The sequence below is a fragment of the Thamnophis elegans genome, chromosome 1 (assembly GCF_009769535.1).
Source record: "Thamnophis elegans isolate rThaEle1 chromosome 1, rThaEle1.pri, whole genome shotgun sequence".
Lineage (NCBI taxonomy): Eukaryota > Metazoa > Chordata > Lepidosauria > Squamata > Colubridae > Thamnophis > Thamnophis elegans.
Window position 1 is genome coordinate 66,714,516 of NC_045541.1, and position 27,948 is coordinate 66,742,463.

Consider the following 27,948-nt stretch of genomic DNA (forward strand, 5'->3'; position numbering starts at 1 on the left):
GCATTATTTATATATTGGGTCTATAGAAGGAAAAATTAGAATATCCAGTTTTGGAAAATCAAGGGGTCCAGGTATTAAAAAATGGGAAATATACTTCTTATTTCTTACAATTTAAAGATGAAACTAATTAATCAAAAAATATTATGACAGGTCTGCTGGACCTATTGAAGAACATTTAATAAAGGATGGACATTAAGACTTGTTAGGTTGGTTGTGTGTAAGAAATTTGAACGTTCTTTAACTCACGTGATTTTGTCTTGTTCTATTATAGCTTTTGGGGGGGGGTTCAAATTAATATGTATGTTAATGTAATCTTGGAAAGAAATAGTTAAGGATCCCAGTGTGATGTTGAATTTGTAAAATATAGAATTGGTTGTTTTATGAAGAACTTTGGTTCTATTAAATTGAAGGCACAACAGAGAGGATACTGGTATATAACTGGAAAGAAAGTCACTACTATAATTTTAAAGAATGGGCCCAGGTTGTCAGTTTGTTACCAGTATCTGTTTTTGAAGAGTCTTTGTACTCTAAAAAATAAAATAAAAATTACACATTTTGTTGCTAAATGCTAATGAGATTTAATGATAAACTCAACAATTAACTCCTTATAACTATTTATACTGACCATGTGGACCTTTGTTATTGAACATTTTATAAAAAATTGTAATTGTTATGATTAGGTCTTTTAACCACTAATTGATTTACCCTTTCTCTATTTTCTTCAGTTTGTTCAATTTAAAACAATCTTTTCCTGGAACCAAATAATTATACAATCCCCCCACTCCCCTTTGCCACTCTGAATCAGAACAATTTTCTGGTTTTTTTTATGGATATAGGAAAATCACATTTTTTATAATTTTACTGAATTAGATCTGTTTTACGTATACAGGTGCAATAAATTTTACCTCCTTAGAATCAAGGTGCCAAATACTGTATCTCAAAGCCTGGAGCAATACAATGTATTTCAAATTAGTTTTCATTCATCCAAGATCTTAGACGACTTCTCTTCTTTTTATCCCCATTGCCAGGCCTGGACTTTAGGTTACAACATCCACAGCAAAACAGATGAAAATATATAGCAAAGAAGTAGTCCTTGTTAAGTGACCAGAATTGGGACCAGCAAACTGGTCGTTAAACAAAGCAGTCACTAAGTAAAACATCACAATTTTACAATTTTACTTCAGCTTTTGTTTGCTTTATGGACCTGCAAAAGTTCTCACAAAATTATTTTTTCATTACCATTGTAACTGCAGAAAGTTTCTGTCTAAGGCAGCTGTTAATGGAGAGCTAACATATTTCCAAATTATCAAGAGGTCTCCTTCTGACACTATGTTAAAATTACTGAGGATGGGAGCTGAGTGATGGGAAGAAGGATACTTAGTGAAATCTACTTGCTCTGCCCTTTGAAATTCACTAAGCTTCGCTAAATCGTATCTCTACACACACTCTCACACAAAATATCTATAACTCATAGCTCTACATCTCAAAACATATGTAGGGTGGGATTATCTATATCTTATTTTAATTCAAGTAGGGTTATAGATGAAGGCCTCAGAAAGAGGAAGCTCCTCAAATTAGGAAACCCAGCCTATTTTATTTAATTTTTTCATAGAAATTCGGGACTGCCTTCAACTCAGGCTATGTCGAAACTTCTGAATTCATCCATTAACCAGAGCAGGGCAATGAGAAAATGCTGCATGATTGTTCTCTCAGAGTTCCATCTCTTCTCTGCCCTGAGTGAGAATCATGCCTCCAAGTAAAAAGATGACTTGCTCCTTGCAGCTTCTGGTTCTAGCTTTCTCTCCCTTCTACCCGTGGGATGCTCAAAGGCATGGAAAGTCTTTCCCCGTGTGTCCGGCTTCTTCCTTTTCTGCTCTTTTTTCTGAGCGTGCATCTCCGAGGCCCTCTTCTGCTCCCTTGGGGGTGATGGGGGCGGGTCTACCTTGATTTGTGGGATGTGGAAAGTATGTGCGTGAATTTCCTTCTCTGTTTTATTGCTCTGTGCATCCTCCAGTTGCTGAACGTCAAAAATGGCCTTTGCACCAGACAGGCGCTGCTTTGGGTTGTACTGGAATTTAGGCTGAGTTTTGTGTAGTTTCCCCAGTTGGATTCTACATTCACGTTCCAGGTCACTCTCTGAGATGGGCACATCATGGACCTACCAAAGGTGAAGAAAGCAACAAGGACAAATTTAGGTAGGAGGCCCAAGGAGGAAAATATGAATTTTGAATTACTTCTATTACAGTAAATGGACTTCTAAGACAAGAAAGGTAGGGGGAACCCTGTTGATTGGGGTCCATATGTGGCCATACATTCCTTCTTTTAAAGCTCTTATGGCTTCAATAAGTGGCATTCCTCAATTTAGGCTGCAAATTCTCTGAAAGAAATTCTCATTTGGAGGAGCAAAATAATTAAAAACGGGTATGTAAGGCTTCATTTAATTTAACACGCCAGGAATAACAAAAAAACAGCCCAACAATACAACAAAACCAATGGAATGGGAGCCTAGCACTTGAATGATGTTACCCCTTTGCTTAATCACCCAAGGGCAGCTCCCAGCACTCAGATTTCCCCACCTCTGCAACAGAGATGAGGAAAGGACATTGGTGAATATTGCCGGCTTATAGCTGGTTTGTGTGTATGGTAGATTGGGACTGCCAGATAGATTTCTGGGTGCCTAGCAGCAAATCAATTAGAGCTCCCATTGCAAACTGTAGTTTGCAACCTCCCGATTATCAGATCTTCAAAATGCTAATGACCAGATAACTGCAAAGAATATAATATTTCCATTCCCACCCAGTCAGAACTGAAGAAATGTCTTGGATGAGAAGTGAAACAGTTTCAAGGGAAAAAAAATCCAAGAAAGTCCAATTGCCTTTTGGGTAAGGTGACCAGATGTCCCGCTTTTAGCGGGACAATCACACTTTTGAACAATTTGTCCCGCGTCTCGCGGCATTTTTAAAATGGGCTTTTAAAAAATGGATTTTTAGATGGGCTTTGCAATACTTGCAATGAAGGTTTTTACCCAGGGGCGCATCCAGCTTTTCCAAATGCCCTGCAGGCTCCCAGCTGTTTCACCCGCAGAGGCCAGGCTACGGCTGCTCCATCTCCAGAGGGAGACGCAGATGGGGGGGGTGGGCTGAGTGCTCTCGGCCCTGGTGCGATGGCCCTCCCAGCTCGGCCCCGCGCTTTGCACGTACGCGCCTGGAGCGGAGGTCCCCGTGGAAGGTAGGGCATTGCAGCCCGCCACAGCAATTGCAACAAGCCCACTGGCTTCCCCGGGCAGCATGGCTGCCCTGCTCCCCGCTGCCCTGCTTGAAATGGCTTTGATTGGGGCGGCTCTGCCTCGCCTTCCGACAAAGAGGCAGCCGGCGCCCGGAAGCTTTGCTTCGGAAGGAAGCGGGGCCGGCAGAGCAGGTGGGCTGTGCCCGGGGAAGGAGCCGAGCCCGGGGTCGCAGCCTGCGGGGTTTTTACAAGATGAGGACAATAAAAGGTGCCCTTTTCTTCCCTTCCTCCCTTTCCCCTTCCTCCCTTTCGCCTCCCTCCCCTCTTTCCTTTCCTCCCATCTTTCCTTCCTTTCTTCCTTCCTTTTTCTCCCTCCCTTCCTCCTTCTCTCCTTCCTTCCTTCTCCTCCCCTCCCTCTAGCCCAGAGGAGAAGCAGCTGCTTCTGGAACTTCTTGAGAAGTTTCCTTGCCTGCTTTTCTCCTTCTCAAACACCTTCCGATGATTGGCCAAACTCTCCTTCCTGGAGTCTCTTTCTTCTGCCTGGGAATGGAATGGGGGGGGGCGGTGTTATTGATTAAAACTTTTGCCACCCGGTGCTGCGGCTGAGGTGAAGCCACCAAGCTCCCACTGGCACCCCCGCCTGTGGCAGTGGCGCTTCCCCCTCCTCTCAGAGCACCTGAGCTGGGCACCGCATTACCCCTGCCCCCTCCTCCTCCGCCGTGCTTTTGAGGAGCCATGAGGCCGCGGGAGCCAGTAGGAAGGTGGTGGAGGGGGCGGGAGCAGGAAAAAAAAGGCCCCATGGCTTCTCAAAAGCATGGCGGAGGAGGAGGAGGAGGCAGCAGGGATAACACGGTGCCCAGCTCAGGTGCTCCGAGCAGAGGGGGAGGGAGGCGGCACCGCCACTGCTACGGGCGGGGGCGCCAGCGGGAGCTTTGGCAGCTTCACCTCCGCCACAGTGCCGGGCAGCAAAATTTTTAATCAAGAACACACCGCCCCCCGCCCCCCCGTCAATGGTGTCCCGCTTAACCAGTTTTAAAATCTGGTCACTTTACTTTTGGGAAAAGCACCTTTGGAACATACATTCTTTTCTGTCCTTTAACATCCCACTTTTTACACACAGACACACTGTTATGCCTTCCTTGTGTACCTTTAAACACCAGAGACAAATACTTGAGAGTTTCTACCCTTTCACAAAATCTCCCAATTATTACTGAAATCATCTTTTGCAGGTCTCGCAGGCCTGCACACCAAAAATAGTTGATTACAGCTAGAAGGAAACACAAAAGGGAGCTGCTACACTAGAGAGGAGGTTTTTGTAGTCTTTACCTCAGCCATGAAGCTGTCTTCTTCCAGAAACTGAGGTGGGATGCTGCGTAGCTTCTCCAGTGTCTCCACCAGTCCTGGACAGCCACGTAGTTTTTCAGAGGAGCCCAGGGCTAAGCGGACTAACAGCAGACCAACACGAAACAACACCTTGACTCCTGCGGGAGAAAGCCAGGGCAGAGCAGTTGAGCTTGTGACAAGCACTCTTGTACACTTTTGTCCATCCATCTGGCCAGGCCTATTCTGACAAGCAACATTTTTCATGTTACTTAGCCCTTTTGGCTGGAAGTGCTGGGATTCAAACTGGATGCTCTTCCATTGAATAATATTGCTTATCCTGAATAATCTGTTTCTGAATAATCTGAGAGCTCCAGGGAAGCAGAATTAGATAATCAAAGAGCTCCAGGGAAGCAACATTAGAAAACCGGTGAATAAATTTACTGAAATCGTCCTTTATTCACCAAGCTATCTTGCTTACTCAGAGTGTTGCAGCTAATTTAGAACTGTAATTCCCAGAATTCCCATTCTTTGCTCATGCTCACAGATAATTCTACAGCCTCAGAATCTGTAAAAGGCTGGGGATGACTGTCCCTCCAAAATAAGGATGAGTAATTTGATAAAATATCTTTTTCAGGATTTCAAGCATGTCTTTCAACTATAGCTCCTGAAAATCCGCATACGTTTTAAAAATGTAGTACAAGCCCTAAAATAACATAAACATGAGAAAAACCTCAAAAATGTCCCTGCATAACATTGGATTTTTGGTGACTTCTTGGGTTTTTCCATGAGTTTTACTTGGCAATTATACGGCATATCTTACAATATGCTAGTATCTTTTTCTTGAATGCTTTTTCAACTCTTCCTTTTATCTGTTTTACACCCCTGGGATTCTTTAGTAGTAGTTCTTCATCTAAATAATTATCAGACATGATCTGGCTTAGTGATTTTGGAATAACTCCATTCCAAAGGGTAGAAAAAAAACAGAATGTCCTGGCTCTGTGAAAACAGGAGAGCAAAGCTCTGCCTACTCAGCAACATCTCTACTTTGCTCTTTCTGAAAATCTTAAGTGTGAGTCCATCATAATATAGCCCATCTTGGTTCCAAATCATGACCATCCCTGCATCCTGTCCTTCTCCATCCAATATCCTATTTCTTCTTACATTTACTTCAGAAAGATTTTAATCTCTTCCTTTATCCATAGAAGATGCCTCTCCCTAAAAGAAAGATTGTGCCGACTCTCCTATCCTTGTTTTCCAATTTAGCCTCCTGCATCTGTAGGGTTAGATCAGGGCTGTCCAAACTTGGGAACTTTAAGACTTGTGGACTTCAACTCCCAGAATTCTAGGAGTTGAAGTCCACAAGTCTTAAAGTTCCCAAGTTTGGCTCCTCCTGGGTTAGACTCTAGCAATTTATTCTCCCAGTCACCTCATATCATCAGTTGTTGCCTTGTGAAGTTTTGCAATATGATTCTGCTTCTTGTCTCAGTTTGGACTTACAGATCCCCAAGAGCTCATTGTCTTCACTCACCCTCACTCAGGAAGGCATCCCAGACCCTCAACACCGTGGGGAAGGGCAGCGTGCGGGCAAAGAGGCACAGGAACCACTCAGGCATGTACATCAAAGGCCCCACCCCATGCTTCTGCAAGTGCTTAAAGGCCTTCGGACACACGCGATGGAGGAGCGCTGTAAAAATTTCACTGTCTAGCACCAGCGCCTCCTGCAGGAAAAAGATACAACAATATCATTTAATCAAATAGTCTCCTCTTCTGTTACTCTTACTTTCCTACCCTCACCCATCCTTGACTTATAGTTATTTGTTTACAATGGTTAAAAAGTATGACAGTGTGGATACAAGCTGGGTATTAAAACATGGCATTATTTTTGTCTTTATTCTTCTACAAATGATAGAATATGATATTTAAACTTCAACCTGCATGTATCCTTCTGGATGGGCATGGAGATCTTAATTATAATCTTCTTGCCTCTGTAATGTTATGTTGTGACATAAACCACGTCATAGGGAGAACAGATCCTTTGTAGCAGACCAGTGACATCTTATGATTTGACTTGAGCACTGCATTTTCATTTGTCACTTCCTTTTGGCAGCTGTGACATCAGGCTTTAAATAGTGGTCATTCAACACTATTTTCATTTTAATATTTAAAATTGAAGATTTTATTTAAAATAAATTTCCTTTACGTCTTCTGAAAATGATCTATTTACCAAGCAACGGCTGAATTTTCAAGCCACTTGTCTCAGGAATTGGCATTATGGAAATTATTTCCCTTTTTGCATTTTGACCTTTCAATCACCAGAAAGGGAATACAGGCTGTGAAAACCCAAATTAAGGTTATGGGAATTATTAAGAGAAGAATAATTTGTGAAATGACCCCTGGAAGATAGTATAGTGACAGAAGGAGCTGCTAAGCTATTAGCTCAGAATAGAATAGACAGAGTGTGAAGGCCAGGATATGAAGACAGAAAGCAGTTCCAGGAGGGGAGATATGAGACCTCCAGCCTTCCATCCTACAGTTTCATCCATCCACTACAGTAGGAGTCTCTAAACTTGGCAGCTTTGAGACTTATGAACTTCAACTTCCAGAGTTCCTCACCCAGCTGCCTGGAGAACTCCAGGAATTAAAGTCCACAAGTCTTAAAGTTGCCAAGTTTGGAGACCCCTACACTACAGTCTTGCTTGCTGTCTTCACCTGGCACAATTTTTGAGCCTTAGGCTTTAATTTTGTGTGTGAATCTTCTTTTATGTTCGTCAAATATAAAGTTGTATCTCCTGAAATTTTGCCTTTAATCTATCTATTTAAAAGTTCAAAATCAAAATAATAAATAAAAATGCAGTTCTACTCTCCCCCCATCCAGGTCCCCAGGCACTCTCTTCCACTTCTTTGTCCCCCCCATCTCCCATGGAGAATGAGATGCGAGCAGCTGATCTGCAGGCTTGTTGAGATGCCAGATATGGAAAGAGCTGCTTTTTCAAAGTCCCATACTTTCAAAAGTCTTCTAATTACACGCCTGTTTTGCTTAATTAAAACCAGAGAGAGATTGAAAGGGGGATATGTTAGGGGTTCCATTCCTCTCCCCAATCAGTGGTAATTAATATCATCTCCAGCTGGAGAACATTCTGCCTAAATCAGCTAGGATGTTGCTTTCAACAAAGGAACGTAACAAATCATTTTCTCTAGCAACTGTCATCCTGGGACCTTATGGAAAACATCATAAGAAGCTAAGTGGATTCTTCTCAGCAAGAGTTGAAAGGCCAGATTGTTAAAGGCTAATCAACATTTGATAAATCAGCACAAGCCAGGAGGCACCCAATGTCAAACCCTCACTCCTCACTCCTGTCCCATCACTGTTTTCCTGGGTGCTCGTTGAGAAGGAAAAATGGGTACCAAAGGCAGAGGGCTAAACCCATGACTTTTTTTTCCAAACCCTGCAGATATTTTTGATTAAGAGGATAGCACCATTTGGCAGCAAGCTGGAATAGAGGCTGTGGAAGAAGAATAAGCATTAGCAGTGGGGACAGAAAAAATTATCCCAATAGTATTAAAAATTGATGGAGAGAACTTTAACTCAACCCCAAAGAAAGGTCTTAAGAACTGCTGTCCCACTCCAGTTTGTTGATTCCCATCCCCACAGGTGGATTGCCCTTCTTTCCCAAATCTCTCACCATTTGGGGACTGTAGTAACCAGGCAGATAGTGGTCGCAGATCTGTACCAGGCACCAGAACGCTTGCTGGAAAAAACAAACAGGCAGCCATCAGGGAAGACAAACAGTAGCAGCTGATAGAGAGGATTTAGCATGGAATAAGTCTGATGTAAGTAAGATAAAAGCAGTGGTATATTAACCATTAAACAGACTAAGCACGTGCTTAAGGCACCAGGCCCATTGGGGCACCATAAAGTTGAGAAAGAAAGAAAAAAATCAATGCAGATTTGTACAGTACGTACAAAGGAGAGAGAGGGCACCAAGATTTGTCAGTGCTCCTTCTGCCCATCTTGTCTAGAATTCTAGAGAGAGTTTTGAAAATCAGAGGGATGTAATCTGGTCCCTCTCAGGGATCTTCAAAGGGTACATTAAAAAATGTCAGGAGGCCATCACGCTGATGCAATCAAATTTCTGCCAATTTTTTATTTGTAGCAATGCAGACTGATCTACAATGGTACCATCTGGACTAGCTGCATTTTGACACCACTGCCATGTTGACTTTTTTGACCCTGCATGCAGACATCCTTGTCCTTTATCTTTTGACTTGTTGAAGGCAATTTGATTTCTCAGGAGCTTTGGAAATTGGGTTCAACCCCATCCAATTTCTATTTGGAAAGTATTTTAATGTTATATGGGCTTACACCATAGCCAGAATTTTTTTTTCAGATCAGAGTGGCTCAAATATTTTGTTTGATCAGTCAGTCAATCAATCCAATAACCATAGTGATAACTGTAAGGGTGAAGGGCTTTGCCTGAGACTCACCTCTGGTGGCATGTGCATGAGAAGCAGGGCACCCACTGGACCTTGAGCTTGACAATAACCTTCTTCGGGTCGATACACAGTGTAGGCTTTCAGCAGCTGCAACAGCCCTTGCTGTCTGTAAGGGAATAGAGATCACAGAAGGCTTGAGGAAGCCATGGTCACATCCTTGCCTTGCCTTCACCAGATCAAATCCAATAAGAGCACTCTAGTTCAGCTTTGTGGTTCGCTTTTAGGTAGAATCCTGTGCTGTGCCTTGGCCAGTGGGATTCAACCGGTTGCTCAGTCTCAGAATATGTAAATGGGCTTTCCATTCCCCAACACTCTTCCATGGGGCAAGTGACCAGTCTACATAGTAGGATTGTCCACATTCCATAGATAAACTGGGTTCAAAGCAACTGGAAGGGATGATCCAAATAGTACCCTAATGTATCTGGGGAATTCAGCTTAGAGTTAGCCAAATTAAAGTTGGAAATGGAAACAATTATGCAAAGTATAAAGAATTATAATCTGTAGTCATGCATGCAACACACTGAGTGCGGTTAATGTTAATTAATTTTCTAGGGTCATACAACATGTTGAACCATTAACCACACAAAGCTTGAGTTCAGTTGATCCATTGAGCCTTACACACACACAACTCAGAGCTAGGATCACCAGTCTTTATCCATGCTGCCATAGTTTTTCAGAAGATGTGGTAAAGGGTTATGGGGCTACAGTTATGGAAAGGTCCATTTCAGTCATCAAAACAATCATCCAACTGATGGAATTTATTATCTAGCCTCTATATGAAAATATTCAGTGAAGGAAATCTTGCTTCTTGTATTAATCCACAAATCGCTTCCCTTCTCTGGACAGAGGTAGGTACACTTCAGAAGTCAGTGATCATATGTGATTTTTAGAGCGTGCATTGTGCATTATTATAATAACATGAGCATGGCAGAGTTTGGCTTTTCACCAAATGAATGCCATAATATGATATTCTTCATGGGAAATTGGTGAGGTTGCTCCCCATCATCTCTTTAGCTTTCCTTGAGTTTTCTCAGTTCTGGCTTATTTTGGTGTTTTTTGGCCCATTGCTTTTATTTTCTACAAATGCTATTGGGATCTAGAGAAGCTAGTCCTTTGTTCTGCAACATGCTGTTACTTTTAATTAAAAAAAAAACTAAAGTTAAAATTGAATGAAGGAGGGAGTCTTGTAACTCTCAAGAAACTTATGCATGGACCTAATGCTATTATGCAACATATAGAGCAAAACATAAGCATGTTACAATTTAAATTTGACATTGTTTTTATTTTTTATCAACACAATATTGGACATAAATTAAGGAAAAAAGATAGTATATGAAGCATTTATGTATTTTAGTTAAATATCATTTATTTTCCCTAAAACAAATATGATGGATTAAAAAGTTCTTCAGACAACTATTCTGTATATTTCAATCTGTAATAATCTGTTCAAAAAATTCTACTCTGCATACTCTACTCACTCACCCAGGACCCTCAGGAGATAAGAACATCTCGTGGAAAGGGAATTGGCGGTGAATGTCCTTTGTGATAGTCTCCACCCACTGAGCATCACCAGGTATATCAAGCAATTCCTGCAACAGTAAACAGACCTCGGTCAATTGAGGGCCCATATTTGCCCAGCTCTTTCCCATCTTTATATGTTGTTAAAGAAAGACAGCTAAACACAACGAAGTAATTGATAATACAGTGCTAGATGATGTGGTTTTCAGGCACTCAACACGCTACTAAGCAACAGCTGAAGGTCTTTCCGTTTATTAATAGTGCTTATGATATCATGTTGCTAAATTAAATCCTTCCAGACATCTAGTTGTTGATGTTGACATGCAGGAAAAGATATCAAAAGCTGAAAGACAGTGTTACTGTACTTTGCAAGACAGAATGTAAAAAGCATGAAAACAGTAAAATGAAAGTCAAAATGGACTGCATGTTCACATCTTCTGCATCAGCTAATTGTTTGCAATTAAACACTTTCAACCAAAAACTCACATTGGTTACTACAAGATATGAAAAAATAAGGAAGGAATGATGTTGCTGTTAAAGTCAGGAAGGATACAGCAAAAATCAAGTAATATCAAGACCAATGTAATTAAATAATATCAATAAAAACAATGGGCAACTCTTTAAAATAACAATTATCCAACTTTATCCTCCGAACCTTAACACATGATGAAGAAGTTGATGGGTTTTATGGTCAGTTTCAATCTAAAATTGAAAATCATGCCAGCAAGACATGGCTAGAGACTGGAATGCTACAACTGAAAAGAGTAAGGAGCAAAATTGTAGTTGAACTTTAAGGCTTAAGAAACAGAAATGAAGTAGGAGAATGATTTATCAGTTTCTGTCAATTCAGTGACTCCTTTATTGCAAACACAGTCTTCAAAAATGATGTCTATACATTACCACAGTGTTTTTCAACCACTGTGCCGTGGCATAGTGTAAGGTGTGCCGTGGGAAAATTACTTTATATATAGTCAATATAGGCACAGAGTTAATTTTTTTAACATTTTCTAATGGTGGTGTGCCTCATGATTTTTTTCATGAAAAAAGTGTGCCTTTGCACAAAAAAGGTTGAAAAACACTGCATTACCAGATGACGGGCACAGAAATAAAATTGATTATATTGTTGGTACAAGGAGGTGCAACGGCTCAGTTATGATAAAAGCAAATATGTGACCAGGAGCACAGTGGGGAAAAATAGGCCTATTATTAAATATAAAAAAGCCAAATCAATACAGTAATAACAGATTCAGCGACCAGCTTTAGAAATGACACTGCAGTAGTGGATAACTTGTGCCTGTTAGGATCAGTTACTGAACAAAAAGAAACCAGCAATCAAGAAATACTACCTCTTGGTAGGGTACAAATGAATGTTCAGATGTGATATATCTGAGGCCATAAAGATCAGAAACTACGCAGACAATAGTTTTCCATGTGGTACTTTATGGAAGTGAAAACTGATTTTTGAAGAAGCAAGACCATGTTTTTGAATTCTTGAGAATCTCATGGATAACCAAGAAAATAAACTAATGGCTCATCAAACAATTCTGAGCTTTCACTCAAGACCCATGATCAGGCTCAAATTGTCACATTTTGAACACATTGTACATAGACAGACTTCCCTTGAGAAATCCATAATACTTGGAGAGATGGAAGGAAAGAGAAGCGGAGAATGATTAGAAACAAAATGGATGGACTTGACTATAAAGGTTATAAAGGGTATAATGTAACCCCAAAACACACGAAGGGCTGGGATGACAGAGATCATCTGTGAAAGTCCATCTGTGATACTACTAAGATTTGTTAACAACTTAATGACACATAATCTAAATAGATTTCAACTTTGGTTTACTTGTATCATTCTGTATTTGCTTAAAAGCACCACCTTCGGATTTTAGTTTTGTAATTATATTATTCTGCATACATTTCAATTGTTTTAACTGCATGTTGAAAACATTTTTTTGCTGAAAGCACAATATTTTTAAGTTAATAGATTTTACAAATGAATCAATAATAGTAAAACTAAATTGTGTTCTGACACAAATGAAAAGCAAAATTAACAGTGCAGTCTTATGCATACTTAATATGGAAGCAAGTCCAATGGTTAGACTTACTCCCTCTTAAATGTCCATTGGATTGCATTTCAAAGTATTGCTATACCTTTGTTAAGAGATGCTATACTATAAGAAGCAGGCCACCTGTCTTACGTACTTAATAATATTTAATGCATTATTTGTAAATATTCAAATAATAAGAGTAAACATAAGTCAGGAAGAATATGTCATTGGTTTGCCAATTAATTGATATAAGGGCACAGATAGAAAGGATAAGTGCAATAGCTGAAGAGGTGGCTGTACTGTTGGCTGATGTGATAATAGAACGTTTCTAATCCAAACCCTTCTAACACACGTAGAATTTCATTGTGCCTCAAAGGCTAGAATAAGTTCTATAACCCTGATGGTGAACATATGGCACATGTGCCAGAGGTGGCATGCAGCAACCTCTCTGATGGCACCCGAGCCAGTTCAGCTCTGCCACAGATGTGCACGTGCCTCCTGCTGGCCAGCTGGTCTTCAGATCTCTGTCTGCGGGGGCGGGGCAGGTGTGTGTGGGCCCTCACACATGCGTGGGAGTTGGGGCGCATGCAGGGGGGGCATGCACACATGTGAAGGGGGTGGGTACCTGCAGGGGCAATGTGCATGCATGGGAGTTGGGGCATGTGCAGGGGGGCCACACGCATGCGCAGGGGGTGGGGCACATGTGTGGGGGGCACACACACACACACATTGCATTTTGTGGGTTCAGGCGCACACTTTGAGCACTCAATCCAGAAAAGATTAGCCATCACTGTTCTATAAGATGCAGGCTTACCTGGTACTTTTCGGGGCTCCTCTCCATTTTGGCCTGTCCTCCACACAACAGAGGCCAACAGCGTGCGCGTAAAGAGGAAGGGATTCCTTTTCGACACAGCAGCTTTACCTGAATTATTATAAACCATATAAACTAAGTACATATTGATCCTGTATAGAGCCCACTCCCATAAAGAATCCTATTGGTGTAAAAAATTAGCTTTGTGGCAGTCTTGCTGTTTGCATTTTCATTTTCTTAGTAAATGTTCAAGACATTGTGGCTTCCATAAGTGAAGATAACGTATTCTCTATCATCCATATATTTACCTACATATCTCCCCCCGCCTCTCTCTATGCTTGCCTTTAGAATTTTATTGCTTAAATAATTTTCTTCAGCTGCTTCCCAAGATAGAATACAAAATGCCAAGCCATGTTGGTCACACAAAACATTCCAGAAGGGCAATATCTTTAGTAGGTAAATCTCAAAAGCATTTTGTAAATGTAGGCTTGATAAAGATTTGGATTCTTGTATGGATTTTAGGATCACAATATTAAACATTGTAAAGACAACCCATAAAATTAATAGAAAATTAAAAAGAATTAAAAGCAAATGCCAAGTTTCACAATCCAATTAATATATGAAGAATTCATAATGTTAAAAAGGTTTTCGATGCCAAAAAGGATTAGCCATCTTTCATGTGAACTTGCTTTGCTCATAGGCTAAGCTCACCTTTAGAAAACAATCTTGGAGTAATTTATGTCCATCTGAGATAAGATTGATGCAGGAAGAAGACTTCTCAGTTTTAGTATCTAGTTGTTAGAACGGTTTTCCTAACTTCTGTCCTTTTGGCTTCATGCAAAGATATTTTCATTTCATTTTCATTTTTTTTCCTGGGCTTTTAACATCAGGTCTTTAATTTAATATCAGTTTATGCTGCATTGGATTTGCAAATATTAATTGTATTGGAGGCTGGAATATTAATATTTCAAGGAAACTGCAACCATTGGTTACAAAAACATGGCATCTTGAAACTCTAACTATATTGTTCTATTTGGACTCTGCTTGGGGTTTGTTATGTGCAAAAGAGAGATAAGAGAAAGTTTCTGATAGGTTTCAGATATTATGCCATCTCACAGTATATTTGGTCTAGACTTTGTTCTACGAAGTTAACCATTTGCTATTTATTCAATAAATCATGGTCAAACCAACTTTCATTTAATATGTCAAATGCACATTAGTTTTTGAAGAGCATTTGAAATTATAATAGGGTTCACTAAAGACTTTGATGAAAAGATGTGCTGAAAGAAAGAATGCTAGATACCTTCTTACCTTCCTGTAGCGCCTGGCCATGGTTTTCTCCCAGTGAGCTGTCATTTCCAGCCATTTGGTTTCACGGTGTCGGATGAGCACAACAGGGAGATGATCTTGGCTGCATATGGAGAAGAGAAAAGCAAAACTTAGGGCCCCTCTCTAAATTTCCTATGCAATAATGTTTCTCACTGAACTTTTCCATGTTGAAAAAAAATAATTTTTTTTGCAAGACATTATTACCCTTCACGAGGACTCCTATTAAGTCCATTCCTATATTCTGTTTTTGAATTCTGAGAGTTGACGTCCACAAATCATAAAGGGGCCATAGAGGATACAGAGGCTTGCTGAGGAGAAAATGTGGTTTGAAATATTAATCCAATACCTACTTGAAGTGTAAGCTACAGAAGTGTTGATTTTGCCTGTTGATTGTCCTCTGAAATTGCATCCCTTTTCCCCTTGACAAAAATCCTGTTTGAAACTGGCTATTCCTCAGGTTTAAAATATGTGATTCTTCTATGGACGGGTGTTTGCATAAACTTGCATTCAGAACAGTTTTATGATTATCACCATACAGGCACATGTACAAACACACATGTTTAAAACATAAATAGGTTAATATGGAGACATGGCATTTGTAGATGGCTTATTTTTCCTTTTGAGCAATTTCCATTCCTCCACCAGCAGAACAAATAGCCTAACTTAAGAGGAGAGAAACTGATAGGAGAACTGATTCATTAAGTATCCTGGTTCTCCACTACCCATCCCCTCCCAATGCCCTGAAGTATGATTTCCAGGATAAATTAGGGCAGTGCTGCCCAGGGGAAATCCTGTCAAAAATATGCAGGTTCCAATCAGTGAGTTTATTTCAGGATCTTACAAACCATAACAAAGTACAACATTATTTTAAAAGCCAATGCTGTATCTCTCTTTACTATAGCCTTCAAACCCCAAATCATATTAGCATGAAGTCAAATTATTAAATTTGGTTAAATATTTTGGATTATTGAAATAATATGTGATAAAGGGGGTTGAAATTTACAGTATGTTATGATCTTAAAGAAAATTCTTATAAAATGATGTATCGTTGGTACATGATGTCAGGAACTATTTAGAATGTATAAAGGGATTTCCAATGGATGTTGGAAAAGTGCACAACATGAAGGGATATTTTATCATGCTTAGTGGACCTGCAAAAAAGCTAAAAAATGTTGGATTCAAATACATACAATGTTACAGAGGATTTTACAAAATTAATATTCAGTTGAAGCCAGAACTTTTCTTAAGTTTTTTCTTAAACGTGAAGGGGGAGGGGAACATGTTTGAAAAAGCAATACAATCTACATGGATATCTGAAATAGAAAACCAAGCAAAACCTGAACAAATGGAAAATATTGTAATAACAGCAAAAATTGTAATAGAACAAACTAAGAACTGAAGAATTGGCGCGCTTCAGGAAAAAATGAATTTCATTGATTTTGGTCCAAACCTACACTATGTCTACCTTACATCCTCATCTTGAAAATAATTTCAATCAAATGTTTCAAAAAGGGTTAATAGTAGACTGGCCAACAAGCCAAATGTTTTTGATCATAAATGACAAAACAAATAGCCAACAGTAAATCTACAAACACAGGTCTCAAATTCATTGTGTTCCATAGAACAAAAATTCTAGAGATACAAATGCTAACTTTTGATTGACAAAAAAGTGCTACGAAACTAAAAATAATAATTGAATAACACGATACGTATGTAAGTCTAAGTGCTATTGCTGTATGACTAAAAGGTACATTGAAACAAACATTTAGTTACTTTTGAAGAAATTTGAGTATTACCATTTGTATGCTAATAGCAGCAAATATTTATCTGGAAGTTATTTAAGAAATTATATTCAGGTAGGACACAAATGTGGACTATATTTAAATAAATTGTGTCAGGAACAGGTACTGAAAATATTGATTTCAGCTAAAAAACATGTGAATTTCATTGAAAGCTTCCCTTTTTATTTGCAGAGAAGGAGCAGTTGATTAAAGAAAGAAAGAAAAGTTCTTGCTGGAACCTCCTTCAGCCCAAAGGCAGTGATTTCTGGGGGAGGGAGGAGGATCTGGCCTAGAGCCCCTCTCTTGTTGCCACATTGTTCTGATAGAAAGTTGCACATGGAGCAGCAGAAACAGTGGTGAGGCAATTACAATGGGAAAGAGAGACAGAGGTTTATCCAGTCTGAACCATCCAACAGAGTGGGTGTGACCTTCGGGCTGCCTTTTAATGAGACAAGTTCTTTAATATGAAGCACATATGCGCTCAAAATGCTCTGCAACCGGAAAGGGTGAGGAGGAGGCTGTTCTTTGAGTCAGAGGGCTGTACTCCTTTTCTGCTATGACCTCAACTTCTCAGATGAGTTCCTAGGATGCACAAAGCCCCAAGCGATTTGCTTATCTGTATCTTAGCATAGATTATTAACCCAAACATCGAGGGTAAAATGAAATTATCCCGAGTTCTTTGGCGAAATGGTACAGTAGATCATATAGATACAGTATGGAAACTGTGTCTATTTATATTATTCTTCTCTATTATACATACAATAGAATTATACCTCTCTTTGGCTTTTCTTGCCTTCATGGGATTGATTTAAAGTCAGTGTTGACCAAGCCATCTTTTTTTTTTAGTGCTGATAGATGTTGGAATACTAGAATAGTTGCATACCAGAAGTCAGGGAAGAAGTGAGTCACTAGAGGATCCAGTGCTTGGGTCTTGGGTAGACTGAACAGTAGAAATATTTTGTTTGGAAAGAGTATTTCATTAAAAACGACCTCTGTTTTCCTCCAGAAACGAAATGTAGCATGACTCCTTCCTCAACATCTTGGTTGTTCAGCTAACAGGACAGAACCCAGTTGATGGTTGCATTTTAAATGACTTTTGAGCTTGCTGAAAAGAATTGAAGCAAATGTGAGGCATATCTGGGGTGGGGTCAACAGTATCAAAATAGTGAGCAGAACTGAATGATTAAAGCCCATCGGGACATTCCAAACCGACTCTCTGTTTTTTACCCTTTTTTACATGCATGTGATGGGTGTAATGCATATTAAAATATTAAAAATACATACTGTCTGGTTTGGTACAGCAACCATACAGGACTGGTACAGATGCCAACGGATAGTTAAGACTGCAGAAAGAACCATTGCAACCAGCCAGCCTTCCATAGAAGGCCTGAATATTGCACAGGTCTAAAGGAGGGCTGAGAAAATATCTACAGACCCCTCACATCCTGGACACAAACTGTTTCAATGCCTCCCCTCGGGGCATTGCATGCCAAAATATCTAACCTCTGCTGAGCAACTAATTATCATAGTACCATCTAATATCTATGTATATTTTTACTCATGCAATATGGCTGCAGTATTATTATCCCTGTCTTCTTTACTACTGCCTCTTATTGGTATTATTACTAAGATCAATATTATTCTGCTGCTTTGCATGTACACTGAGAAACAATGTCCTTGTGTGTCTAATCACACTTGGCCAATATCCTATCCTATCCTATCCTATCCTATTCTCTATTCCATTCCATTATTAAAAGGGTATAGGGCTTTGGTCATTTATCTGCCTTCCCATTTATGCCTATGAAGGTATTACAAGAAATTAATCATGCCTGTAATGAGTTTTTTCCCCTTGGTATGTTTTGCATCAACCTGAAGCAGGAATCATTTTATACTTGGAAATCATGCCTCTTTTCTCTCCCACTCCCTCTACTTTAATCTTTTTCAGCCTGTAAGACGAGGGGGGAACAATGATGACATACTGTATCTCATCTCTGGAAGGCAGGAGGCTTCAAAAATAGTTTTTTTTAAAAAAAGGACAGTAAAACAGGAGCATCAGGAATTTAAAAAATTACTGCTTATTTTCACCCCAAGGACAGAAAACTCTGCTCTCAATAGGATGATCTGGAGAAAATTCCAGTGGCTGCCAAGAAGGGTGTATGTTTGTGTGTGTGTGTGTGTGTGGGGGTGTCATGGCTTATATAGTCCCATCTTCATTATCCCAAAACAGGGGACATACACAGACATTTTCTTTTTCAGGAGCTCTGAAAATAAGAATTTTGTAGTTAGGAAGGAGAAGCTTAGAGTTCTCTAAAGCAGCGTTTCCCAACCTTGGCAACTTGAAGATGTCCGGACTTCAACTCCCAGAATTCCCCAGCCAGCGAATGCTGGCTGGGGAATTCTGGGAGTTGAAGTCTGGACATCTTCAAGTTGCCAAGGTTGGGAAACGCTGCTCTAAAGGGTTTCTGCATTTCATCAGAGGCTGATTTCACAATTCTTTGCAGGAAGTCTTGAAAGTTGAAATGGGTTAAAACTGATGAGAATTTCTACTGTAGTATGTCTAAAAAAAGAATTAATATAAATGTATTGAGTTCAGCCTTCCAAAGTCATGTAGACCAAAAGCTCAAGAAAAAACACTCAATAGCCAGCATAACCGCAACATGTATTTTCAGGATGCACAAGTCGTCATAGATACGGTGAGAGGATGTGGCTGAGCTACATTGCTAAAACAGGAAATGTTAGTTAATAGGTAGGCAAAGACATTTTCCACTCAGGCCCTCTTTGACATTACAAATAATCTTGATCTGAACTTCATTGTTAAGAGTGCTCTTATAACTCCTGCTTGCAAGACTTCTGTGACTCTACTGGCTGACTGGCCACATAGACCCTTACGTTGGAGTAGAGAGGATTGTCTTCCCCAGCTAAGGGCGTTAGGACTATACTGATTGTATAGCAATGATGACAAACACTTTGGGTTTGGTGTATCAAACATTCAGAAAATGCCTAATTTGTGCTCACATGGCACTCACATACACACACACACACCAAAGAGAAATAATTTGAGAGGGGAAAAAAAGTACACCCCATTCTTGCATGAGTATTGGAGGCTCTGTAGAAGAATGTGGTCCCCTCATGCAACTTTCAGACAGCCTGTAGGCAATGCAAGACCATACCCTATTCTTGTGCTGCCTCCGCATGAGGCATGAGAAAATAATCTGAGAATGGGGCATAACTATTCAAAAATAGTTACTGGGTGTTTTGGTGAAGGCTTGGGTAGCCACCCATAACTTCATAGCATGTCTCCTTTGACATGTGTGGCATAGGTTCCCCATTACTGGTGCACTTCATATCATTTAAACAAACTATGGTTTCAGTCAGAAGGGATGACAATTAAGATTTTATTTTGATTCAGCAGATCAAATAGGAATGCAGCGCATCATTTATATACAATGACCATTATCTAGACAGAGTGCTCCAACTGCCTTGTATTACAAGGACAAAATAGACAATATCTGTAGAAGTGCAGGAGGTATGCTGTACATGGTTTTCACAGGATTCTTTCTATCCACTAGGCCAATTCTAACCTACAATCAATAACAAGAGAGTGCGGGGAAAAAACACCAAACATTTACCAACTCTATATTTGACCTGCTCCAATTACAACAAGCTACCATTTTTAGACCAATTGTACAACAATGATGCTCTTTGATTATTTATATTTTAAAGAGATTTTTTTTCTCACACTGATAAGTAATCATATACATTTAAAGTTTTTGAGAATGTAGGAGCAACAGTATGACTACCTAATTTGGGCAGCAGTTCATTCATTTTTAAGATTCCCGGATATAATTTGTCCTGTCCTGATATTAAGCCAATTTTAGAGTTTTATTGCAATTTTATTTCAAGATGACAGGGAACCTTTCCACCAGTTTTTGGCAATTGCGATTTAAAAATGTCCAAGTTCTACAAGAAGGGTGATTGGATGCATGCAGCTCTTGAATCTCAGTGTATCCATCCTTGATATGCTGCCACTGAAGCCGCTATGTTTAACTTCTTATCTTGGGATTGTTCCACACCCATTGGAGTGTACAGATAAAACCCCAAGTGGCCTCAATGACTCTCAGAGAGCTAATGCCAAAAAGGCATTAAGAGTTGTTAACCTAATCATATGTATATTCTTCTCGGATAATATTGTACTGCTAACCAGAGCATACAAAACATTTGCTAGACCAATTCTCAAATACAACTCATCTGTCTGGAACCCACACTGCATATCGGACATTAATACAACTGAGCGAGTCCAGAGATATTTCATAAGAAAAGACCTCCGCTCTTCTACTCGCAACAGAATACCTTATGCCACCAGACTTGATATTTTGTGCTCAGACAACTTAGAACTATGCCACCTTTGGTCTGACCTAAGCGCAGTACATAAAAATATCTGCTACAACATCCTACCTGTCAATGACTACTTCAGCTTCAACCACAACAATACACGAGCACACAATGGATACAAATTTAAGGTAAACCGCTACAAACTCGATTGCAGAAAATACGACTTCAGCAACAGAGTGGTCAATGTCTGGAATGCACTACCTGACTCTGTGGTTTCTTTGCCAAACCCCCAAAACGTTAACCTTAGACTGTAGGAGGTTTGTAAGGGGCATGCATAAACGCACCAATGTGCCTATCATCCTTGTCTTAATGTTCCTTTTTATCCATATCCATTTCATGTATTCGAAATCATGTTTATACTTACATCTGTTATCTAATACATGCTGGACAAAATAAATGAAATAAATAAATTAAATAAATAAAAAATTCAGAGTGCTAAAAACCAGATGACTGCTGAGGAATATAAATCCTTCCATTCTCCACATTCAGCCAGAATTGACAAAGCTTTTTGGACGAGAAGCAAAATGTTTTCAAGGAGAAAAACCAAGAAAGACTAGTTGCCTTTAGAAAAGCAGATTTGGGACAAACATGATCTGGATGACTGAGAATCTCCACAAACATTTATAGCTGGGTCCATTCCATTCCACAACTGAACCTGAAGGGTTAATTGCTGAATGGAATATTACTGATTTCAAATAGACCAAGGGTCTATTAATTAATTCCATACTGTAACCTTAGTTTTCCTGAAATAGTAACAATTTTAGATTCACCAGAAATAGAAGAATTAATTGTAGTTCACTTTGAAATAAAATTGTTTAAAGTGATGCAGGTTCAAAAGATAAAATATAACTGTCATTTAATGAAATGAAATATAATGAAATATGATGCAGCACAGAGACATTGTAACCACACTGCTCTGTAACCAGTATGTAAAGTTGTCTCTGATTCAAACTCAACTCCTAGTGATTTCCCATGCAGTTTTCTTGACATTGATATAGAAGTTTGCCATTGTCTTATTCTGGGATAGTTCTATGACTTCTCTGTCTACCCTGCTATCCTGGTATTGCTTGTTGTCTCCCAAGTACTAATCAGGATCAAGCCTGTATAGATAGATATTCACAAGTAAAATGCCTGGTAATTATCAGCATTCATGTGTAAAGGAAATGAATTCTAAAACACAGTGTACAATCAATTGCACATGTGCCACATATGCGCTACAGACAGTAATCTAGGTGGGACATAGAGTTAGTCATTGAAATGTTAAGTCCTTTAATCTTACTGTAACAACAGAATGCCTGCTGATAAATACTGTAAATGCACTAGGTGGGCAAAGTCAGCATTTTGTTTCTTTCATGGTAACATCAAAGTTCTTGAATAAAATGATTGGCAAAATGTGGGAAACAAAACGTTAAGAATTATTGTCCTCCAAAATGAGTTGATAACTAGGTTATCTGCATACTACACAGGTAGTCCTCAACATATGACCACAATTGAACCCAAAATTTCTGCTGTTAAGTGAGACATTTGTTAAGTGAATTTTGCACTTTTATGACTTTTTTGCCACAGTTGTTAAGTGAATCATTGTACTTGATAAATTAGTAACATAGTTGTTAAGTGAATCTGGCTTCCCCATTGATTTTGCTTGTCAGCAAAAAGTGATCATGTGACTTTGGGACACAGCAACAGTGATAAGCCACTTGCCAAGCATCTGAATTTTGAGCACATGATCATGGAGATGCCTCAAAGTCGTAAGGGTGAAAAATGGCCATAAGTCACTTTTTCAGTGCTGTTGTAATTTGAATGGTCACCAAATGTTGTATTGTCTATATTGTCTGTTTTCCTTGGGAGGAAAATTAGTTCCTATCATCCTCATCCAGCAAGTTGCATCTGAGTTACAAACAGGTCTCATGTGCTCCACTGATAAGAATGCAGGTAAACACCTTTATCTTATGTGTCTGGATCTCTCTGACTTGACTAAATGCCTCTTTTGATGTGTATGAATTCAATTCATCAAGTCTCAAGTCTTTTTACATCAGCCTGCTCCAACCTGATACCCTCCAAACACATGAGGATTAAAGTTCACAGAACACCCATCTAGTATGACCGTAGTATGACTATGAAGCTAGCAAAAGGGAATAGATTTAGTTTCACAAACTTGAAACTGGGATTGTAACCCCTGTTGGAAGGAATGCCCATCTGGGTTCAGTTCCAAGTGGGAAGAAAGAGACCGGAAACATGGAGACCAGAGGTGGTATTCAGCCAGTTCTGACAGGTTCTGGAGAACCAATAGCGGAAATTTTGGGTAGTTCTGAGAACCGGCAAATAGGCTCGCTGCCTCCCAACTGATTTCCTTTTGTTGCCCTGAACAGGAGAACGGAGCTGGAAAGCAGGTTAGTGGGATAGGGAGGGAATGGGGATTTTGCAGTAACCTTTCCCCAGGAGTGGGGAGGGAATGGGGATTTTGCCGTATCCTTCCCCTGCCACGCCCACAAAGCCACGCCCACAGAACCCGTAGTAAAAAAAATTGAATCCCACCACTAATGGAGACTGCTTGGAAACATGGTTTAATGGTGGACAGGACCACATGGTTTGAAATCCTGGGCAAAAAAAGCACCTGCAGTGGAGTGAGGGATATATTTATACACTCTCTTAGGCCCTGCCTTAAAGTTTCCTGTACCTGTACAAAAAAATGTATCCCATTGGCTGTCAGACTTCCAGACGGCGGTGACTTTGTAGGCTGTCTGTGTCCCAGGCTTGCTTGAGCCTTGCTGGGTGATGTAATCTTCCCAGGTACCATGGGTAGAGGGCTAATCCTGAGGGTCATGTCTTAATTCCATCACCCTGAAGGGGAGGGGTAGGGAGCTGCAGGGAGCTGCTTTGTCTTTAAAACATGTTTCTCCTTTTCTCATCCAGGGAAATATAGAATTCTGCCTTTTTAATATTTCATTTTCCTAGGAGAGGGTTGAGTGCTAACTTCCTACACCCCTTTGCCCTCTGCAAAAATAATGCCAAATAACCACAATTTTGTGACACTTTTCCATTCTGTCCAGCTTTTCCTAATTGAAGACTTGAATTTAAGTCTAAAATATCTGGCTTCTTCTTGGCAAACATTATCCTAATCTATAGGCCTTTTCACCTTATAATAATTATCTCCTTTAATACTAGCTAAATTAAATACAAAAAATAGCAAAACAATTTTCACGTCTAATTTTAAATTGTTATTTTATTTGGGGCAGCCTCCTAAGACATTACCAGAAAATTACAGAGAGAATCTGATGTCACAATAGATTTTGTGAAAGAAATTTAGATAGTCATTTTAGAAGAATGGGCCAGGGGGCACTAATTCAACACATCTTGCTTCCTCTAAAAGAGAAGTTGAAAAAAAAGGTCTTTCCTGGAATATATTAATCTATAATTACCTAACAACAGGGTAGAACAGGGTTGGATAATTATTTATATACTTCTCTTCTGCCTTTGAAACTTGCCACATTTGAAGTAAATAATACATCTTGGAAAATTACCTCAAACCAAGACATATTTATTGCCTTTCAGTTTTTCATCCCCATCTGTTAGTACTTCTCGTTACAAAGTTCTTCAGAAATAATAGTTTATTTCTAATGATTAGAAATAATATTTTCAGGATATATAGATGTAGCCACTCAGGTGAGAAGAGAACAATCCGATACGTATGAAAATTACTTCTGCAAAGTGAAGCAGTCGGAAATAGAAAGAATTCAGAAAGGAGTAGCTGAGAATATGAAATTTTTCTACTAGCTTGAAAAGAGATTTAATTTACTTGTCTACAGCAAACTTAATGCCATTTTCCCTTTGAGCGCCAATCCTCTGTCCAGCAAAGGTCTACTCCCTCATTCCACACCCTTCCAGCAACCTGTAGAGCAGAAGTTGCCTCTTACCCATTTTGGAGGCTACTTCCTCCAATAAAGCCATAGCGATCCGTCTTGCGATAGGGAGCCATGCCATTCAGCTCAGAGTCGGAGCCCAGAGAACTGGCATCATCACGCAAGCAGAAATCAAAGGCATCTGGTAGTTCCTCCATAGCTTGGCTTATATTACCAGCTGACAGAGAAGGATCTGACATTCTTCCCTACCATTCAAATCCTTTGAATCAACGGAAACCGTCAATTTTGTGATTTATCTCATGTTGACTGCATGCCCCTGGCTCAGCCACTTCTGGAGAGAAGACTGCCTCTACGAACGTACCCCTACCGTTATGACTAGAGTTCCTCACAGGTTCTGCAAGCTATTTCCTCCCAAAACCATTTCCTGATGTAATACATAGAACTATGAAATGAGCAAGGGTTAGGGTTAGGAGAGGGTGGAGCAAGAAAAAATGGAAGGGCACAGAGGAAGGGAGGCACTCAATAGATCCCTTGCAAAGTAAAAAAAAAAAGGTGCAAATACACCCCCAAGAGATGCCCCTTCCCTTCTTCAGTCTCTCCCCTATAGGCAGAGCAAAACTATGGTGCTGGGCCAGGAGTTATCATACCTTCATTACAATACTTACTAATGAAGGTAACGTTGCAGGATCCAATCAGTCACCCAGTCACCAGACCAGAGACTTTGTCTTCCAAATTTTTGGAGTTGTGCTAAAGCTGGTCCTCAGGGAACTTCAGGCTAGAGAGAAGTGCCCTGAAGATGGGCTCCAGCATGAGTCCAAAAGCTCGGAAGACAAAACCTCTGGTCCAGGTGACCAACCGAGATTAGATCCTGCAACAATACTTACTACTGCGGGCATTTTTATTATCCCTTCTGTACTTCTGAATAATTGTTTTTTTAAAATCTAGAGCAGGGGTGTTAAACTTGTGGCCCATGAGCCAAATGTTTCACACGCTGGCCATGCAAAAGGTGCAATACGTCATGTGACGACAACATGACACCACAAGTTTTACACCCCTCATCTAGAGTCTGCCTTCTGTCCATAAATCCTAAAAGAGTAGACACAATTTTCTCCAGGGCATTTTATCCCTACAGAGAAAGAATTTATTGGTTCAAAATTATGCAGTGACTTCATTAAGTGGTTATTTGAGCTGGACCTTCCTTCCTCCTAGGATGACATTAGGACATAACAACATGTTGTCCCTATGGCATAATTTAGGCAGAGATAAAATGCTACCAGTATGACAGATCTATTATAATATCATATACATGCAAATTCTCCAAAGATTAACCCATTTTCTTAGGTCCACTTGAGTTGCATTATTTGGAGTTAAGCCAAAATAAGTTTATATGACTCCCAGATTATCTTATCAAATTTATAAATGGGTGATGCTAATTTACAGTCTCAATAAATTTGTGTCATACTTTGAACTAGACTGACTCTCCAAATGTGCAAGCAGAGTTATCAGCAGAGTACTCTGGAAGATGCTGGAAAAGCTGCAAACTTTATATGCTTAAACTCTTTTCATTAAGGATGCTGGTTGTTCATCAAGATCTATATCATAAATGACTACTCTTTGTTGTTGTGGAATAGTCTCAAGAAGACACGTTGTACTTCCTTGAAGATACAGGTGATTACGTGGGAATCATGATTGTCCTTTGTTAGTCACAAGAGTTGGGGTGAATGTGTGTTTCTGATTATGTAAGAATAAGTCAACAAATCCAGTTTCATTTCAAATGTATATATTCCAAATGGCAGTAGATATTAACACACATCCAGCCATGGGTAATGATGGGTTCTTAAACTCAGCATATGTAAAGGATGAAAAAGTCATGAGTCATTGGTGTATATTTAAATGCAGATTTCACAAATTCCTAAACAACTGAAAGGTTGCCATATAAGAATGTTATCACTAAATTCTTTAGTGACTCTATACAAGGTAGTGTATTAGCCACTGTAATTGATTCAACTTTACCTCTGGAATTTGTTTGACTCATTCCAAGGTGTGGTATTCATCTGCCTTTTGAATTGGAGAGAACATGAATGTAGACAAATGTAGCACTAGAGATATAAAGCTGTTTTTTTACAACACAGAATCATGGTTTAGTGAATTGCTCTAATTGCCTGTCTTTTATAAGATGAACTATAAACTTAACCACTTTGACTGGATCTTCACACTAGTCACAAACTATTTGCTCACATAACCTTGCTTTAACTCCACCACACAAACTCAGGAGATTTTGATGGCTCTCTCCAACAGTGAGGGAAGGCACAGCAAAGGGGCAAGCTGTAGGGAACGCTTGCTTGAGGCAGGGAGAAAGGCAGGCAGGCAGATAGCAGAAAAGACAAAGTGCAGCAACAATTTGGCCTGGGGAAGGCAAGGCAGGTCAAGCCTGGAATGGTGAGAGCAAGTAACTTGCTGCATGAAGATTTACCTAAAGAAATTGTGACCCAAGGCAAGGTATTCCGCAGGGTTGATATTCCTGATCCAAGAAAAGAAGAAGAAAACTGCTTGCTGAGCAGCCAAGGCAGAAATAGCCATGGGGATACAAGCCTAATGGCTGAATGTAGGGCAACAGGGCAATTGGACCTGCTGGTTGCCCATTTGGACTGTTCCTTTCAAAGGGCTTGCTATTGTTTGGGAAAATGAAATACCACTTTCCTGGCAGGCGGAGTTGCTCTGACATCTGCCTTCTGCAGCAGCAGGCTGGCATCAAGATGGAGCTTCTGCTACCGGACTAGCAGGCAAGAAGGCCGTGAGGATGACCACTTGCAGAGGGATGAGCACTTGGAGAAGCCGACTGCTTGCACTTAAGCGTTGGTTTTTAAATTCAGCTTCCTTAGGATTTTGCATTGGATATATTTTAAGACAAGTAGCCATTTTTCTACTCTTGTTTCCTCTCTCTCTTTCAGATGCATATAACAGGTACCAGTTCGCCGGCTTCTTGGGGAAATGAATTAACGAAAAGTACTTCGCATTTTCACAGCGCCATATCTGCCGCCAGCTGCTTCTTCCGACTCTACTGGGACCAAAACTGTGAAGAAAACACCACAGTTCCCAGAAGCCTCTTGCCGCAACCATCTCCGCCTCCTTTCCTGGGCTCTGCCAAAGCTCGCGCAATC

General features: G+C 39.9%; 1 protein-coding gene across 2 annotated transcripts; it reads right to left on the minus strand.

Moving 5' to 3' along the window:
• Positions 1 to 714: 714 nt before the first annotated feature.
• TBC1D10C (TBC1 domain family member 10C) lies at positions 715 to 27,899 on the minus strand. 2 transcript variants are annotated; one of them, XM_032218468.1, is made up of 9 exons: positions 27,261 to 27,899; positions 14,737 to 14,836; positions 13,429 to 13,536; positions 10,525 to 10,631; positions 9,034 to 9,148; positions 8,232 to 8,297; positions 6,077 to 6,266; positions 4,552 to 4,706; positions 715 to 2,158 (listed from the first exon to the last, which is right to left on the minus strand). In XM_032218468.1, exons 1-9 carry the CDS (start codon positions 27,365 to 27,367, stop codon positions 1,745 to 1,747), a joined length of 1,362 nt encoding a protein of 453 aa, XP_032074359.1. In that variant the 5' UTR covers positions 27,368 to 27,899; the 3' UTR covers positions 715 to 1,744. The 2 variants fall into 2 exon arrangements, with proteins under 2 accessions (XP_032074359.1, XP_032074349.1); XM_032218458.1 differs by having other exon boundaries at positions 24,842 to 27,353.
• Positions 27,900 to 27,948: the final 49 nt, after the last annotated feature.

What these genes read in the sequence shown, in the direction of transcription:
- TBC1D10C (XM_032218458.1), bottom strand. Translation starts at nt 25,026, where the DNA reads ATGTCAGATCCTTCTCTGTCAGCTGGTAATATAAGCCAAGCTATGGAG. An exon ending in GGATGCCTTCCTGAGTGAGG is followed by an intron (nt 4,707 to 6,076) that starts GTGAGTGAAGAC and finishes TTTCTCCCGCAG; the next exon opens with GAGTCAAGGTGTTGTTTCGT. An exon ending in AAGACAGCTTCATGGCTGAG is followed by an intron (nt 2,159 to 4,551) that starts GTAAAGACTACA and finishes CACCTTTGGTAG; the next exon opens with GTCCATGATGTGCCCATCTC.